Source organism: Corythoichthys intestinalis, chromosome 5, assembly GCF_030265065.1.
Source record: "Corythoichthys intestinalis isolate RoL2023-P3 chromosome 5, ASM3026506v1, whole genome shotgun sequence".
Taxonomy (NCBI): Eukaryota; Metazoa; Chordata; class Actinopteri; order Syngnathiformes; family Syngnathidae; genus Corythoichthys; species Corythoichthys intestinalis.
Window position 1 is genome coordinate 3,887,256 of NC_080399.1, and position 15,707 is coordinate 3,902,962.

General features: G+C 38.7%; 1 protein-coding gene across 1 annotated transcript; it reads left to right on the forward strand.

Annotated features, from left to right (window-relative positions):
* Window positions 1–4,069: 4,069 nt before the first annotated feature.
* On the forward strand, window positions 4,070–15,137 carry LOC130915991 (galactose-specific lectin nattectin-like). The gene is made up of 6 exons (XM_057836312.1): window positions 4,070–4,132; window positions 9,056–9,083; window positions 9,171–9,256; window positions 9,346–9,483; window positions 14,884–14,998; window positions 15,064–15,137. Exons 1-6 carry the CDS (start codon window positions 4,070–4,072, stop codon window positions 15,135–15,137), a joined length of 504 nt encoding a protein of 167 aa, XP_057692295.1.
* The last annotated feature ends 570 nt before the right edge of the window (window positions 15,138–15,707 follow it).

Consider the following 15,707-nt stretch of genomic DNA (forward strand, 5'->3'; position numbering starts at 1 on the left):
AGTTTCGCACTGGGTTATGTGAATTGATGTAAATACGGTTATACTACTGAAACGTATATAAATATAAAATATGTATATTTATAAAATATATATATATAATTCATGAATTTAAATTTTATAACATGAGTTAATTAATTTACATTGATGCTGCTGATGTGTTGGTGATGGTGCTAATTTATTAATAATTTATGGATCACTCATGTTTTGTTCACTGAATACATTGAGACAGTTTTAAATGAAATTGTGTAGTTTGATATGATCTTTATATTGGCGATATGCTTGTTAACACATTTGTGGTGTTTATGCTACCAGGACCGTATTTAGTAAGTGGGAGAATTATTGGTTTAATATATGCATCTAACCATTTTTTTGGGAAACTGAAATTTATTTAACATTGTTCAGGTTGTTACCTGCTGCCACGACTACCACTATTGCTACAATGGCTGATCCTGTTCCTGCCTGTCATTTTATACTGCAAAGAGCAAAATAAAAAAGGAAAAAGTGGAAAAGTGTGCTGAGTAATTCCCCATACACCGTGGTCAACCCCTTTCCGTGGGGAAAACGGAACAATACCACTACCAGTACTTATGTACTGTATGTTGAATGTATATATTCGTCGGAGTTTTATTCATTTATTTCTTAATGCATTGCCAAAATGTATATGATCGGGATAAATTATCGGGAATGATTGGAATTGAATCGGGAGCATAAAAAAAGCAATTGGATCAGGAAATATCGGGATCGGCAGATACTCAAACTAAAACGATCGGATCGGGAGTAAAAAAACATGATCGGAACAACCCTAATAATAACCAACATGGCCCCGTGTTCAATACAAAACCCTCCTACCACAACAAAACAAGTAGGAACTAATATTCACATAGGAACCAAAGTTTTACAACATAAAATATACAATATAAATGAATACTACATCACATTTGTAAAATATAAACACATAATAAAATAAATAATAGCCCATTTAAATAAAATAAATTGAAATGAGCTAAAACACCTGTCATTAAATAATAAGAATAATACACAGATCCTGCTTACACAATTGAATTGATTAATTTCTGTGTGGCGCTTTAACTTGAGAAAATCCACCAATAAAGCTTTTGAAAACCGTTCCTAAGAAAAGAAATATGATTCATTGAGGCATTTCATTTGTAAAATACATGTTCAAATCTTTGTCATTGGGATTGCTTTTCTCTTTAGCACAGGACTTCTTTTTTCTTCTTTCTTCCAGAAAGAAAGCTGACCAATACGCGGGGTCTGAAAGGCAAATTGTTGTTGGATTATCTTTAAATACCCGCTACTTTTTGAGCAGAATTCTACCTTTGTATAGGTTAATGTTCCTATTGTTGAAAGCACAAAGGTGTGTAATAAACATCTAGCACATTTATATTTTGGATTTTGTATTCTTACTGTACCAAAAATGAACCGAACCGTGACCTCAAAACCGAGGTACGTACCGAACCGAGATTTTTGTGTACCGTTACAGCCCTAGTCAATACAGATTTATTTTACAGATATATTTATTATATCATTTAGCCTATCAATTAAATAGGTGGATATTGCTGAGAAATGTAGCCCACACCCCGTCCACCCAATCTATTTGGTCTTATTAATGTCCCGTCACCAGCAAAAAGTGTACATGCAGGTTATGCTGTTAAATCGTTTCTCCCAATATTGAGTCCAAACCTACGCCCTTGGTGTATTGGTCATCAAAACACCGTAGAATTAAAGTTCAGACATACAAAATAAGGAAACACATCTATATTAAACACTGTAAACGGTAGCATTGCTACATTGAGGCTAATGGGAAAAATAGACATCCTACAGTGGGGCAAATAAGTATTTGGTCAACCACTAATTGTGCAAGTTCTTCCACTTGAAAATATTAGAGAGGCCTCTAATTGTCAACATGAGTAAACCTCAACCATGAGAGACAAAATTTGGGGGAAAAAAAACAGAAAATCACATTGTTTGATTTTTAAAGAATTCATTTGCAAATCATGGTGGAAAGTAAGTATTTGGTCAATACCAAAAGTTCATCTCAATATTTTGTTATGTACCCTCTGTTGACAATAACAGAGGCCAAACGTTTTCTGTAATTCTTAGGCTTTTCACACACTGTTGCTGGTATTGTGACCCATTCCTCCATGCAGATCTTCTCTAGAGCAGTGATGTTTTGGGGCTGTCGTTGGGCAAGACGGACTTTCAACTCCCTCCTCACCCCAAAATTTCCGGGGAAGCGTAAATTTTTTCCAAATTCTGTATACAACTTTTATGCCCCTCACCGTCCCGGAATTTTTGATGCCCAAATTATGTGATTTGGTCAAAAATTGTAGGACTAGATACATTTTGAAACTTTTTTTTTTTTTCTGGAAAATTGCCATTTATAGGCGAACGGAAAATTTTTCAGGGCCGTTTGAAAAATTCCCATCGTTGCGCGAAAATTCCGGTCGTGCCGATACTTGAACGGTGCCGATCGGTGCTACGGTTCGGGCTGTGCGGCGCGCCGAGAAACGCGGAGAATAGGATGAAAAATAATAATAATAAGGAAGAAATAAGTAGGCTAAAGTTGCAGAACAACACTACCTTGGCTTTCTCTTTGGAAAAGACCCAGGTAATAAATAAATAAATAATAATAAAGTCGCAGAATAACATTATCTGGCTTTGCCAAAAAGGCAAAGACCAGATAATAATAAAGAAGAAAAGATATAAATAGGCTAAAGTTGTAGAACAACATTACCTTGGCTTTCCCTTTGGGAAAGACCCAGGTAATAAAGTTGCAGAACAACACTACCTTGGCTTTCCCTGTGGGAAAGACCCAGGTAATAAGAATAAAGTTGCAGAACAACATTACCTTGGCTTTCCCTTTGGGAAAGACCCAGGTAATAATAACAAAGTTGAAGAACAGCATTACCTTGGCCTTTCCTTTGGAAAGACCCAGATAATAATAATAATAAAGAAGTACAATAAAGGTGCAGAACAACACTACCTTGGCTTTCCCTTTGAGAAAGACCCAGGTAATAAAGTCGCAGAATAACATTATCTGGCTTTGCCAAAAAGCAAAGACCAGATAAGAATAAGTACAATAAAGTTGCAGAACAACACTACCTTGGCTTTCCCTTTGGGAAAGACCCAGGTAATAGGACGAATAAAGTTGAGAAACAACACTACCTTGGCTTTCCCTTTGGGAAAGACCCAGGTAATAATAATAAAGAAGTACAATAAAGTTGCAGAACAACACTACCTTGGCTTTTCCTTTGGGAAAGACCCAGGTAATAAAGGAGAAAAGATATAAATTGGCTAAAATTGCAGAACAGCATTACCTTGGCTTTCCCTTTGGGAAAGACCCAGGAAATAAATAAATAATAAAGTTGCAGAATAACATTATCTGGCTTTGCCAAAAAGGCAAAGACCAGATAATAAGTACAATAAAGTTGCAGAACAACACTTCCTTGGCTTTCCCTTTGGGAAAGACCCAGGTAATTAAATAATAAGAATAATACACACATCCTGCTTACACAATTAAATTGATTAATTTCTGTGTGGCGCATAACTTGAGAAAATCCACCAATAAAGCTTTTGAAAACCGTTTGTAAGAAAAAAAAATGTTTCATTGAGGCATTTCATTTGTAAAATGAAACATACATACTGAGCACATACTGAACCAAGATTTTTGTGTACCGTTACACCCCTAGTTGCGGCTTGGCCTGAACGGTTACATTCCCTTCACTTTTTTCAAAAATATTTTTGACAGACTTAACAACTGTATGTAATTTATATTAGCTCGTTTTAGCATCCACAATTAGTTGTGGAATCCGGTTAAATACCATGATATGCAAAACACAAAATGTTGCCAATCCTTCTAGCGGCAGCATCGCATACAAAAGGAATGATTGCTAGTTGTTTAGTTAATTTCGAGCACCACAGCTGCAAAGGTAAAATGCTACTCTTGGAACTTGGTTGCAAGTGACTTTTTCTGCATGAATCGCATTGTTGTATGACGTGATGAGATGTATTTGTTGTCCGATGCAGTTTTTTTGCTCTTGTCTTGCAGATGGCATTCGCGCTTCACTCCTTCTTCCTCCTCTGTGCGATCAGCGGACTGCTGACTGGAGTCGTAAGTCAAAATCTCACTCATCAAACGAAATTGACCTAATCACAATGGCGTTTTGATTCTAGTATATACAGTGAGGAAAATAAGTATTTGAACACTCTGTGATTTTGCAAGTTCTCCCACATGGGAATGATGGGTGGGTGTATTCCCAAATAAGTATTTGGACACCTGAGACAATCAATGTCAATATTTGATACAATAGCCTTTGTTTGCTATTACAGAGGTCAACTGTTTCCTGTAAATTTTCACCAGGTTTGCACACACTGCAGCAGGGATTTTGCACCACTGCTCTGCACAGATCTTCTCTAGATCAATCAGGTTTCGGGATTGTCACTGAAAAACATGGAGTTTATGCTTCCTACAAAGATTTTCTATTTGGTTTAGGTTAGAACCTTGATATGCTTTTTACAAAGCCACTCCTTGGTTATTCTGGCTGTCTGCTTTGGGCCATTGTCATGTCGGAAGACCCAGTCACGACCCATTTTCAATGCTCTAACTGAGGGAAGGAGGTTATTCCCCAAAATGTTAGGGCAAGGTAAGCAAAGTTGATGTGGACCAAAATGCGAGCTGGAAACAGATGAAGGGTGAAGTGATATTTATTGTACAAGGGCAAGGTGTTGAGATGCTGGTGGGTTGAATGGTCAATGGCTGTGACTGCGAGGGCTTTGATGGGTGGGTGTCCTGATTGCAAAAAAATAGAATTAGTTAGCAGTGATGCCTCCAGAAATTTTTCATAGGGGTGGCCAGATGGGGCCACTTAAAATCTTGAGGTGGCCAAAACTAAAAGCCATAATTTCAGGTTTTCATTATATTATTGTAGTAAAAAGGTCAGGGGGAAACTATCAGAAAGACTTAAAGTGCATGTGACACGAAAAAGCATGTTTATTTCATAATACACGCTGTATTTTATGCCCCTGAATGATATGGACCGCTTGGATGTGTGTGGAAGCGATCGCTATATTTATTTAGTTTTTTGAATCCCGCGCCATGAAAATGAGTGACTTCCGGCTTCGGTCTTGCATTGAGGAGGAGGGTGCTGTGACGTGTACGGGTGAAGGCGTCCTCTTCACTAAACAACCGTACTGTTGTTTATGAAGACTAAGGATTCAGCTGATTTTGCGGATTAATACGTTTATTTTTCGCATCACACCAGCCAAACGGCTGCAGAAAAATCATTCTGTATGAGGGAGAGGCGTATGCGCCTTTTTGGAGTTTCAAAAGGTACCCATTCACCGTGGATATTTACTGTGGGACCATTGGACTTACGAGGAAGTGAGTAAACATCTTTTTTTGTATTATGCCAAATACGAATACAGCGATTACAAAGTAAACACTACAAACTTCCTTTAAATGAAGACTACTTACGTTTGATCATTAATAGGCATGTAAAAAGCTCTCCTAATGCTCATTAGCAGCAGCACGTTAGCTGCACAACAACTCCAGCCACCCTCCTCCGGGGAACGAACTGTAAATTGCTCCCCGCCTGGCGGTTTGCCGATCCGCGAACACAATCGACAACCGGGTCGTCATGTCAAATAATCCAGGATAGTTATGTGTGATTTTCCGCTTCGAAGACTTTGAAACATCACTCGGTTCGGGTTAGCATGTCGGCTAGCTGTCACTCCTTCTGGTTTGTTTACATTCTCCGAAGCCGGGGAAGGGAAATGACATATATCCGATTTAGGTGTCATAAAATATCGTTCGGGAGGTGTGACAGTAAAGGTGAAGTCGACAGTTTTGACCATTATGGAGTAATTTTGCCATGTCGTCCTGAATAAATGCATTTTTATTATTTCATATTCCATTCAGCACAAGACTGTTATTTGTCATGACCATGCCATTTATTTAGCAATTGGGGAAAATACTTGGATAAAAAGAATATCCTGTAAAAATATTGAAGTAAAGAAACAGAAACAATGACATTTTGCTGCTCTCTTCGTCGCGTTTTCCTCGTTGTGAATAGTTCCCCCTCGACGGGCTGACTGGTCCTTCTCAAGCCATTTATATAGCTATTGGGGAAAAATACTTGGATAAAAAGAATATCCTGTAAAAATATTGGAGTAGAGAGACTGAAACAATGACATTTTGCGGCTCTCTTCGTCGCGTTTTCCTCGTTCTGAATAATTCCCCCTCAATGGGCTGAATAGTAAAACCGATGAGCCCAGTCTACCGCTGACGTCATCCACCTGTTGGGGACGCTAAAGCCCTATAATGGTAGGCGTGGCTAACCGGCAGATTAAAAGACTAATTTCTCGTCATCTGTACTTTGCTAAATTGTAGTATATAGTCGAATCGTCTCAAAATATAATTCTAATTCACATAATAATGCCATTTAAGACTTTTTTTCTCGTGTCATATGCTCTTTAAAAGACTAATTTCTCGTCATCTGCGCGTTGCTAAATTGTTGTATATAGTCAAATCGTCTCAAAATATGATTCTAATTCACATAATAATGCTATTTAAGACTTTTTTTTACTCCTGTCGTATGCTCTTTAATCAGGGCCGGTCCAGGCCATTTGGGGGCCCTAAGCAAAATAATGCCAAGGGGCCCATATTTTTTGTCACAGTGTACTGTGAAACCCATACATGCAATCCAACCCATACGTCCATATTTTGTATATTAATCAGATTTTTCGTTTCTCTGCTCCAGAAGGATAAATTCTCTTCGACATATTCGTGCATCTATTTTCCAAGCAAATTTGAGCACCAATTATTGCAAAGCAGGTTCAACGTCACTCCCCAGGTTGCCAGATTGTAATGACAAGAAAATGGATGTTTGCACCGATAAACGGCAATGCGCGACACATTATTCAAGATGCTCTATTAACAACGTATAAAATGAGGTTGCCAGATTGGGGGCTCTTAGTGGTCAGGGGCCCTAAGCAGCTGCATAGTTTGCTTATAGGCTGGGCCGGCCTTGTCTTTAATGTTTTCATTCGAATAAAATTTGTAAAATTTTCGATCAAAAAATAAACAAGGAGCTCACTATTGTTGACGTCGCCGAGCGGGACGTCACATGGGAAACCTGCCGTTCTTCCACAGTGTCTTTAACTAGGTAAGGTAATGATTGAAGTACACCACAAGGTGTCAATGGCGAGTTTTAAATGAACTTAGAAATCAAGCCAAATAGTGTGTTTTGTCCCTTGACTGAGGCCGTAGTTCCCTGTTTACTGGTGCATCCATTGTAATTCACGTCATTTGAGTGCTGGTTTCACAACATACGAGACCTCTGATAGTTTGTATGTTGTGACTAAATATTGCCATCCAGTGTATCCGTTGAACTAAACGAAATGTTTGAATAGAGTATGACCAAAGTCTGAATAAGTTTTGTGTATTTTGCATAGCTGTTTTGATTAGGAGTGCCAGTTCTCTTTGCACTGTTGTTTGACTGTGTGAGAATAGGGCCTCATTAATACAGATTGCACTTTTCTTTTTGTGAACATTATTTTTTTGAGAGATATTGTTTTTGTTGTGCTTTCACTAAATGATGAGTGTGTCATTAAATGTGTCAAATATTTTGTGATTAAGTTTAAAAAAATAATTACCGCCCATTAACACAATAAATTTGACAGCACTAATAATATATATATATATATATATATATATATATATATATATATTAGATTTGTGTTTTTACAAATTACTGAACCCTTTGTTGTATTTATCATGCAAGACAGTCAATTAAAACACTTCTGAAAAGCGTTGCTTAATATACAGTGATCCTAGTTTTTCGCGGTTAATGGCCCGACCCTGCGATAATCGATATTCGGGAAGTAGAGATGTACCATCATTTTCTTACTATACTGTAATCTGCTACTTGTTTTTATTCACTTTGAATCCTGCGGTTTATACAGTGGGGAGAACAAGTATTTGATACACTGCCGATTTTGCTGGTTTTACCACTTGCAAGCCATGGAGAGGTCTGTAATTTGTGTCATACGTTCTCTTCAACTGTGAGAGACGGAATCTAATACAAAAATCCAGTACACTGCCAATGGGTTTTCCCATTGACAGAAACGGTAACAGTGGCAGTCAGATACCATTGTAATTTTTTTCAGGTCATTCATTGTCAGACAGAAGCAGTACGGCACAACGTTACGCTAAAAAAATTAAGTAAAAATAATAAAAATGGCTACCCGCTTTGTCCTCTGAAAGACCATGCCAACCCAACATAATGTTTACTGCATATGAAACGTGAATGGATTTGCCGAGCTGGTGTTAAAGTCCGCGCAAGTTGATTCGGTCTTCACATTTTTTCCTCCCGAGTTTTTGGTTTCCGGGAACGTATGAAGAAAACAACCTTCATGGTCGTAATGTCTAGAGTCGTTTCTACAAGTTCCAAAAAAGCAATGCGTGATCGGCATGTTTGTTTTTGAAAGATTACCGGCGAAAAGTAGCACTTTTTACGTTCGGTCTATGCGAGGGCGGGTCTATAATGTCCCACTTCGGCTTTACTTCCGCTTTACGATGCAACGTCACGGTCTAAAAATAGCCTGCGTGCGATACGCCATTGGTTCGAGGCTTCATGGTGGTTCATTTGGTCTTATGACAAACGTATCATGCCGCTGTCAAATAAAGTATTACCGGTTAATATCTTTTGGTGTAAATATCTAACAATACAGTGAGGACAGCTGCGGCTTATAGTCCAGTGCGGCTTATCTATGTAGCTCCCTGGTGAGACAGAAAAGCTTCAGGAGAGAGACGCTGTGATCGGATGGGACATCTCTAGAAAATCCTGCATTTATTTATTAATTTTTCTAATTGGGAAAAAAAAATCCGTGATGGACTGAGGGCGCGATGTTTGTGCCCCATCATTTCTTAGGATTCCCCAATACTGATGACATCATTTTAGGCCGTATCTTTGCAACACTCTTTATATGTCAATGTGCTGGCATCCAAGATCTAACTGAGGGTTTTTCTTCACAGTCGTCTGTTCAAAAGACACCAGCAAAAGGTACGGAATTATGACAGATACAAAGATTTGTCAGAAGTGACACTATGTATGTCTCATTTGCTGTCTTACACAATCATCTTGTTGTAGATAATAACTGTCCCAAAGGATGGCGTCGCTTTGACTGTAAATGCTTCATCTACCAACCCGATGCGAGGATGTTTGCAGATGCAGAGGTATGGAAAACGACAGTCAAATGACGTTCTTAACCATTGTCTAAATCGGTGACCAAGTGAAAACCAATTGTCTACTCTTTTCACATCAGAGCGTCTGCAATATTCTGGGTGGAAATGTAGTTTCCATCCACAGTGCCGCGGAAAATGCGTTTGTTCATGGACTGTTTGAAGAGGGCAGGTCTTTCTTAGACTTTGCTGTCTGGATTGGACTCCATGACGTGTTTGAGGTAAAACATCGACAAGCGTCTTCGCTCTGAATCCTGTCGCTAGTGTTAAAAACAGTAGTGAAATATGCCAGGTCATAGATTTCACTATCAGTTGACGGGAAATTGGGCGCGGGGTCGGTTCGTGGCCAATTTTTTTTACGAATTCAAAACCTTGGAAGCTAACGCCCTAAGTCAGGGGTCGGCAACCCAAAACGTTGAAAGAGCCATATTGGACCAAAAGAACAAAAAACAAATATGTCTAGAGCCGCAAAAAAAAAATTAAAAGCCATTAAGCCCCCAAACTACTTTTAATCTGTCCGTTTTACCCTGGAAACCCTCGTTTACAGATGTCGCGCAAGCGCTTTTGTTTCAACCTAGCCATAAAAAGAAAAGTAATTACCAAGTAATTACCAAAATAACATATAAAGGAAAGACCAGGTATATGTTATTTTGTTTTGTTTTTTTTGAATGGGAATCCTTCGGTGCGCAGCGCAGCCCAAACCGCTTGACCGATCGGCACCGTTCAAGTATCGACATGTCTGGAATTTTCGCGTAACGCAGGATTTTTTTCAAACGGCCCCGAAAAATTTTCCGTTCGCCCGTAAACGGCAATTTTCCGGAAAAAAAAAAAGCAATTTTCAAAATGTATCTAGTCCTACAATTTTTGACCAAATTACATAATTTTGGTATCAAAAATTCCGGGACGGTGAGGGGCATAAAAGCTGTATACAGAATTTGGAAAAAAATTACGGTTCTCCGGAAATTTTACAAAAACTTGCCCATTCATTTTTAATGAGAAAAAAAAGTTTCAAAATGTATCTAGTCCTACAATTTTTCACCAAATCACACAATTTGGGCATAAAAAATTCCAGGACGGTGAGGGGCATAAAAGTTATTAACACAATTTGGAAAAAATATACGGTTCACTGGAAATTTGCCAAAAACTTGCCCATTTATTTTTAATGGGAAAAAAAGAGTTTCAAAATGTTTCTAGTCCTTCAATTTTTGACGAAAACACACAAGATGAGCATAAAAAAAATTGGGACAGCAAGGGGCATAAAAGTGACAGAGAAAATGTTTTTGATAAAATGTACGGTTTCCCGGCAATTTGCCAAAAAGTTGCCCATTCATTTTTAATAGGAACCAAAGAAAAGTTTCAAAATGTATGTAGTCCTTCAATTTTTGAGCAAATCACACAATTTGGGAATCAAAAAGTTTGGGGGGTTGGGGGGGTTTACGGTCCCCCGGAAATTTGCCAAAAACGTTCCCATTCATTTCCAATGAGAACATTTACCATTCACTTACAATGGGATTTCTAATTGAATTTACATTGTATTGATGCCATTGACGGCCGTGCATGTCAAATCTATTGATGCCTATGTACTTGGATTCAATTGACTGTATGGATGTCAATGCCATTGACGGCCATGGATGTCCAAAATTTTTCCCATTCATTTTCAATGGGGAAAACACAAAATTTCCCCAAAACAACAGAAAATGACCAGATATCAATAGGACATTTCCCCCAAATGTCCTCGATTCCATTGACGCTTATGGAGGGTGCTGCCATTGACGTCCATGGACGTCCTAATTTCCCATTCATTTCTCATGGCATTTACTTTGTTTAATGCCATTGACGGGCATGTTTCTCCATTGTATTGACGCCTATGTAAGTCAATGCCATTGACAGCCATGGATGTCCAAAATGTTTCCCATTCATTTTCAATGGGGGAAAAAAAAAAACAAAATTTCACCAAATCAACAGAAAATGACCAGATATTAATGGGACGTGTCCCCCAAACTTCCCCGCTTCCATTGATACTTATAGAGGGTGCTGCCATTGCCAGCCATGGATGTCCTAATTTCCCATTCATTTCTAATGCCATTTACTTTGTTTATTGCCATTGACTGGCATGTTTGTCCATTCTACTGATGCCAATGTATTTGGAGGCCATTGACAGCCATGGAGGTCCAAATTTTTTCCCATTCATTTTCAATGGCAAAAAAAAAAAAAACAAGGTCCCCAAATCATCAGGAAATGACCAGGTATCAATAGGACGTGTCCCCCAAACTTCCCCAATTCCATTGACGCTTATGAAGGGTGCTGCCATTGACGGCCATGGACGTCTAAATTTCCCATTCATTTCTAATTGCATTTAATCATGTTTTTTTCATTCTATTGATTCCAATGTACTTGGATTCCATTGACGCCTATGTAAGTTGATACCATTGACGCCCATGGACGTTAAAATGTTTTCCCATTCATTTTCAATGGGATTTTTTTTTTCCCAAATCAACCGAAAATGAACAGATATCAATAGGACGTGTCCCCCAAATTTCCCCAATTCCATTGACGTTTATGAAGGGTTCCGCCATTGGCGTCCAAATTTCCCATTCATTTCTAATGGCGTTTACTTTGTTTAGAACCATTGACGGGTTTGTTTGTCCATTCTATTGATGCCGATATACTTGGATTCCATTGACGCCTATGTAAGACGATGCAATTGACGGCCATGGACGTCCACATTTCTCCCATTCATTTTCAATGGTTAAATTATAACAATGTCCTCAAATCAACAGGAATTGACCAGATATAATAGGACGTGTCCCCCAAACTTCCACGATACCAGTGACGCTTATGAAGGGTGCTGCCATTAACGGCCTTGGACGTCCAAATTTCCCATTCATTTCTAATGGCATTTAATTTGTGTAATGCCATTGACAGGCATGTTTGTCCATTCTATTGATAGCCCTGGGAGGGGGGGCTACGATCTGTATAGCCACACAGGAAAGACCAGGTGTAATTTCTTCAGAAATTGCAGTTTCTAGTTACATTTATTATATTTATTTTTTTTGTATTTATTTAATAGGGACAGTGCACATTGATGAACATCTAAAAAGATGTAAATATGCCAGATTGTAGCAAGTATATGCTAATTTACATCTGTAGTCCCTATTATTCGAAATGTCTGTCATTTTTAGCTTGGAATCATTAATTGATGTCTAATATTTAGTTAAAAAAAAAAAAACTTATAAAAAAAATTATATAAAAAATATTCACTCGCATATTTTAAACTTTTAAACAAATTACTTCACAATGAAAAAATTGGCGTCTGTAAAAAAGTCACGGATATGTACCTCATGACTATCGCTTGATTGTATTTTTTCCTTAATGTCGCATTTTCCCCGATATTTTAGATGATAATCGAGACAAAGAAAAATTGGGAAAAAAATGTTTAAAAGGGTAATTATATGCAAATGAAAATCTAAACCACTCCTTGATGTCTGCAATTTTGCAAGTTCTCCTATTTGAAAATATTAGAGAGGCCTGTAATTGTCAACATGGGTAAACCTCAACCATGAGAGACAGAATGTGGAAAAAACAAATCGAAAATCACGTTGTTTGATTTTTAAAGAATTTATTTCCAAATAAGAGTGGAAAATAAGTATTTGGTTACCTACAAACAAGCAAGATTATTGGCTGTCAAAGAGGTCTAACGAGGCTCCATTCGTTACCTGTATTAATGGCACCTGTTTTAACCCATTATCGGTATAAAAGACACCTGTCCACAACTCAGTCAGTCACACTCCAAACTCCACTATGGCCAAGACCAAAGAGCTGTCGAAGGACACAAGAGACAAAATTGTAGACCTGCACCAGGCTGGGAAGACTGAATCTGCAATAGGTAAAATGCTTGGTGTAAAGAAATCAACTGTGGGAGCAATTATTAGAAAATGGAAGACATACAAGACCACTGATAATCTCCCTCGATCTGGGGCTTCATGCAAGATCCAACCCCGTGGCATCAAAATGATAACAAGAACGGTGAGCAACAATCCCAGAACCACACGGGGTGACCCAGTGAATGACCTGCAGAGAGCTGGGACTACAGTAACCAAGGCTACTATCAGTAACACAATGCGCCGCCAGGGACTCAAATCTTGCACTGCCAGATGTGTCCCCCTGCTGAAGAAAACACTCGTCCAGGCCCGTCTGCGGTTTGCTAGAGAGCATTTGGATGATCGAGAAGAGGACTGGGAGAATGTTTTTTGGTAGAAACACAGGCTCTCGTGTTTGGAGGAGAAAGAATACTGAATTGGATCCGAAGAACACCATAGCCACTTTGAAGCATGGGGGTGGAAACATCATGCTTTGGGGCTGTTTTTCTGCAAAGGGACCAGTACGACTGACCTCTGTAAATAAAGGAAAGAATGAATGGGGCCATGTATCGAGAGATTTTGAGTGAAAATCTCCTTCCATCAGCAAGGGCATTGAAGATGAGACGTGGCTGGGTCTTTCAGCATGACAACGATCTCAAACAAGGGCAACAAAGGAGTGGTTTCATAAGAAGCATTTCAAGGTCCTGGAGTGGCCTAGCCAGTCTCCAGATCTCAACCCCAAAGAAAATCTGTGGAGGGAGTTGAAAGTCCGTGTTGCCCAACGACAGACCCAAAGCATCACTGCTCTCGAGGAGATCTGCATGGACGAATGGGGCCAAAATACCAGCAACAGTGTGTGAAAAGCTTGTGAAGCGTTACAGAAACCGTTTGGCCTCGGTTATTGCCAACAAAGGGTATATAACAAAGTATTGAGATGAACTTTTGGTATTGACCAAATACTTATTTTCCACCATGATATGCAAATAAATTCTTTAAAAATCAAACAATGTGATTTTCTGTTTTTTTTTCCGCATTCTGTCTCTCATAGTTGAGGTTTACCCATGTTGACAATTACAGGCCTCTCTAATATTTTCAAGTAGGAGAACTTGCACAATTAGTGGTTGACAAACTACTTATTTGCTCGACTGTAAATGCTTAAATCCCGAATTTCTATAGATATGAACGTACACAGTCAAGATTCTTGGTTAAAAGCAAGAAAAGGGGAAGTTATCATTCATTTTATGTAAATGTTTCAAGCTAAAGTTCCGCTATTTTTTTTCCCGTTCCTTTCATGTTTTTCACAATGTTTCAGAGTGCATGCATTGTGCTATTTTATACACTAATAATTACCTTGAATCCTCGACCAAATCACTCTCGAGAAACTCTTGCCTGCTTGTATGCGCTAAAACTTTCGTCCCGTTTCCACCTAAATCCGGCATTAGAACGCAGCATGTTTGAGTTTGCATGGCCCGGCCCCCGACGGGAAGCCGAGGCGCAATGTCTGTAGAAGCTGTCTCGTCAACTGATATTGAACTCTATGGCCAGGTGTTCACTTGGAGGACTTGAGTTCAGCTTTGGAGAAAATCCATTGATTCTTTTAGTAAATTGAAGTTTCTCTAACACTCCGATCACGTAGTGCTGTCCTCACTCTTCCTACCTCAAATATAGGATTGCATTAGTTTCACTATGATATTGCATGACCTGAATTCTTTTTTTTCTTCCACATATGACTAACTCAGACTTTATGCAAATGTGTTCCAGGAAGATAAATTCCTTTGGATGGATGGCTCAGAATTTGATTTCGATGGCTTTGATGCGGATGATGATGAGCCTTCGGTCATGTCAGAGGGTGTCTGTGTATCCTTGGATGAGGATGGTGAGTCAGTGGTTAATCTTTTCCTAAATATCATGCTATTATATTTACACCGTTATTTCTTCCAGATGCACGGTGGGACACTCGAATGTGCACAACGGAATTTACGTATATTTGCATGACCGACGTTCTGACTCACTGACACTAATCATTACTCTTCCTATATGGCCTTGAGTAACAATGAAGCCCTCAGTGTGATCATATCACTTTTTCGTGGTGGATTTAAACAACTTGGTTTACTATCAATTCTTTCTTTCTTCTACAGCAATGCTTAATAATTGTTGACGACAACTTTGCGTTGTCAAAGAGCATCGCTCTGTTAAATAAAGGAATCTGTCAGCATCAAAACATCGTTTTGTGTCTTCATTTCCACGCCATTTTAAAACTACCACTCAGGGATTTATTGGTGCAAAACCATGACAAAGATGAAGCTGTAACAACATTGTATGGTCATTGAATATCATAATTCACACATTGAAAGCTATTGACAGCGATCAACATCAGGTCCATTATTATTGCCGTGCAAGGCAATGAATGCCAATGAGTTAGTGGAATTTATTAAATAGCATTAAAGAGCATACGACAGGAGAAAAAAAAAGTCTTAAATGGCATTATTATGTGAATTAGAATCATATTTTGAGACAATTCAACTATATTGTGGCGCCAGGAAAAAGGAGTCGTAGGCGGAGTGATGGGATCACCAACTGGGAAC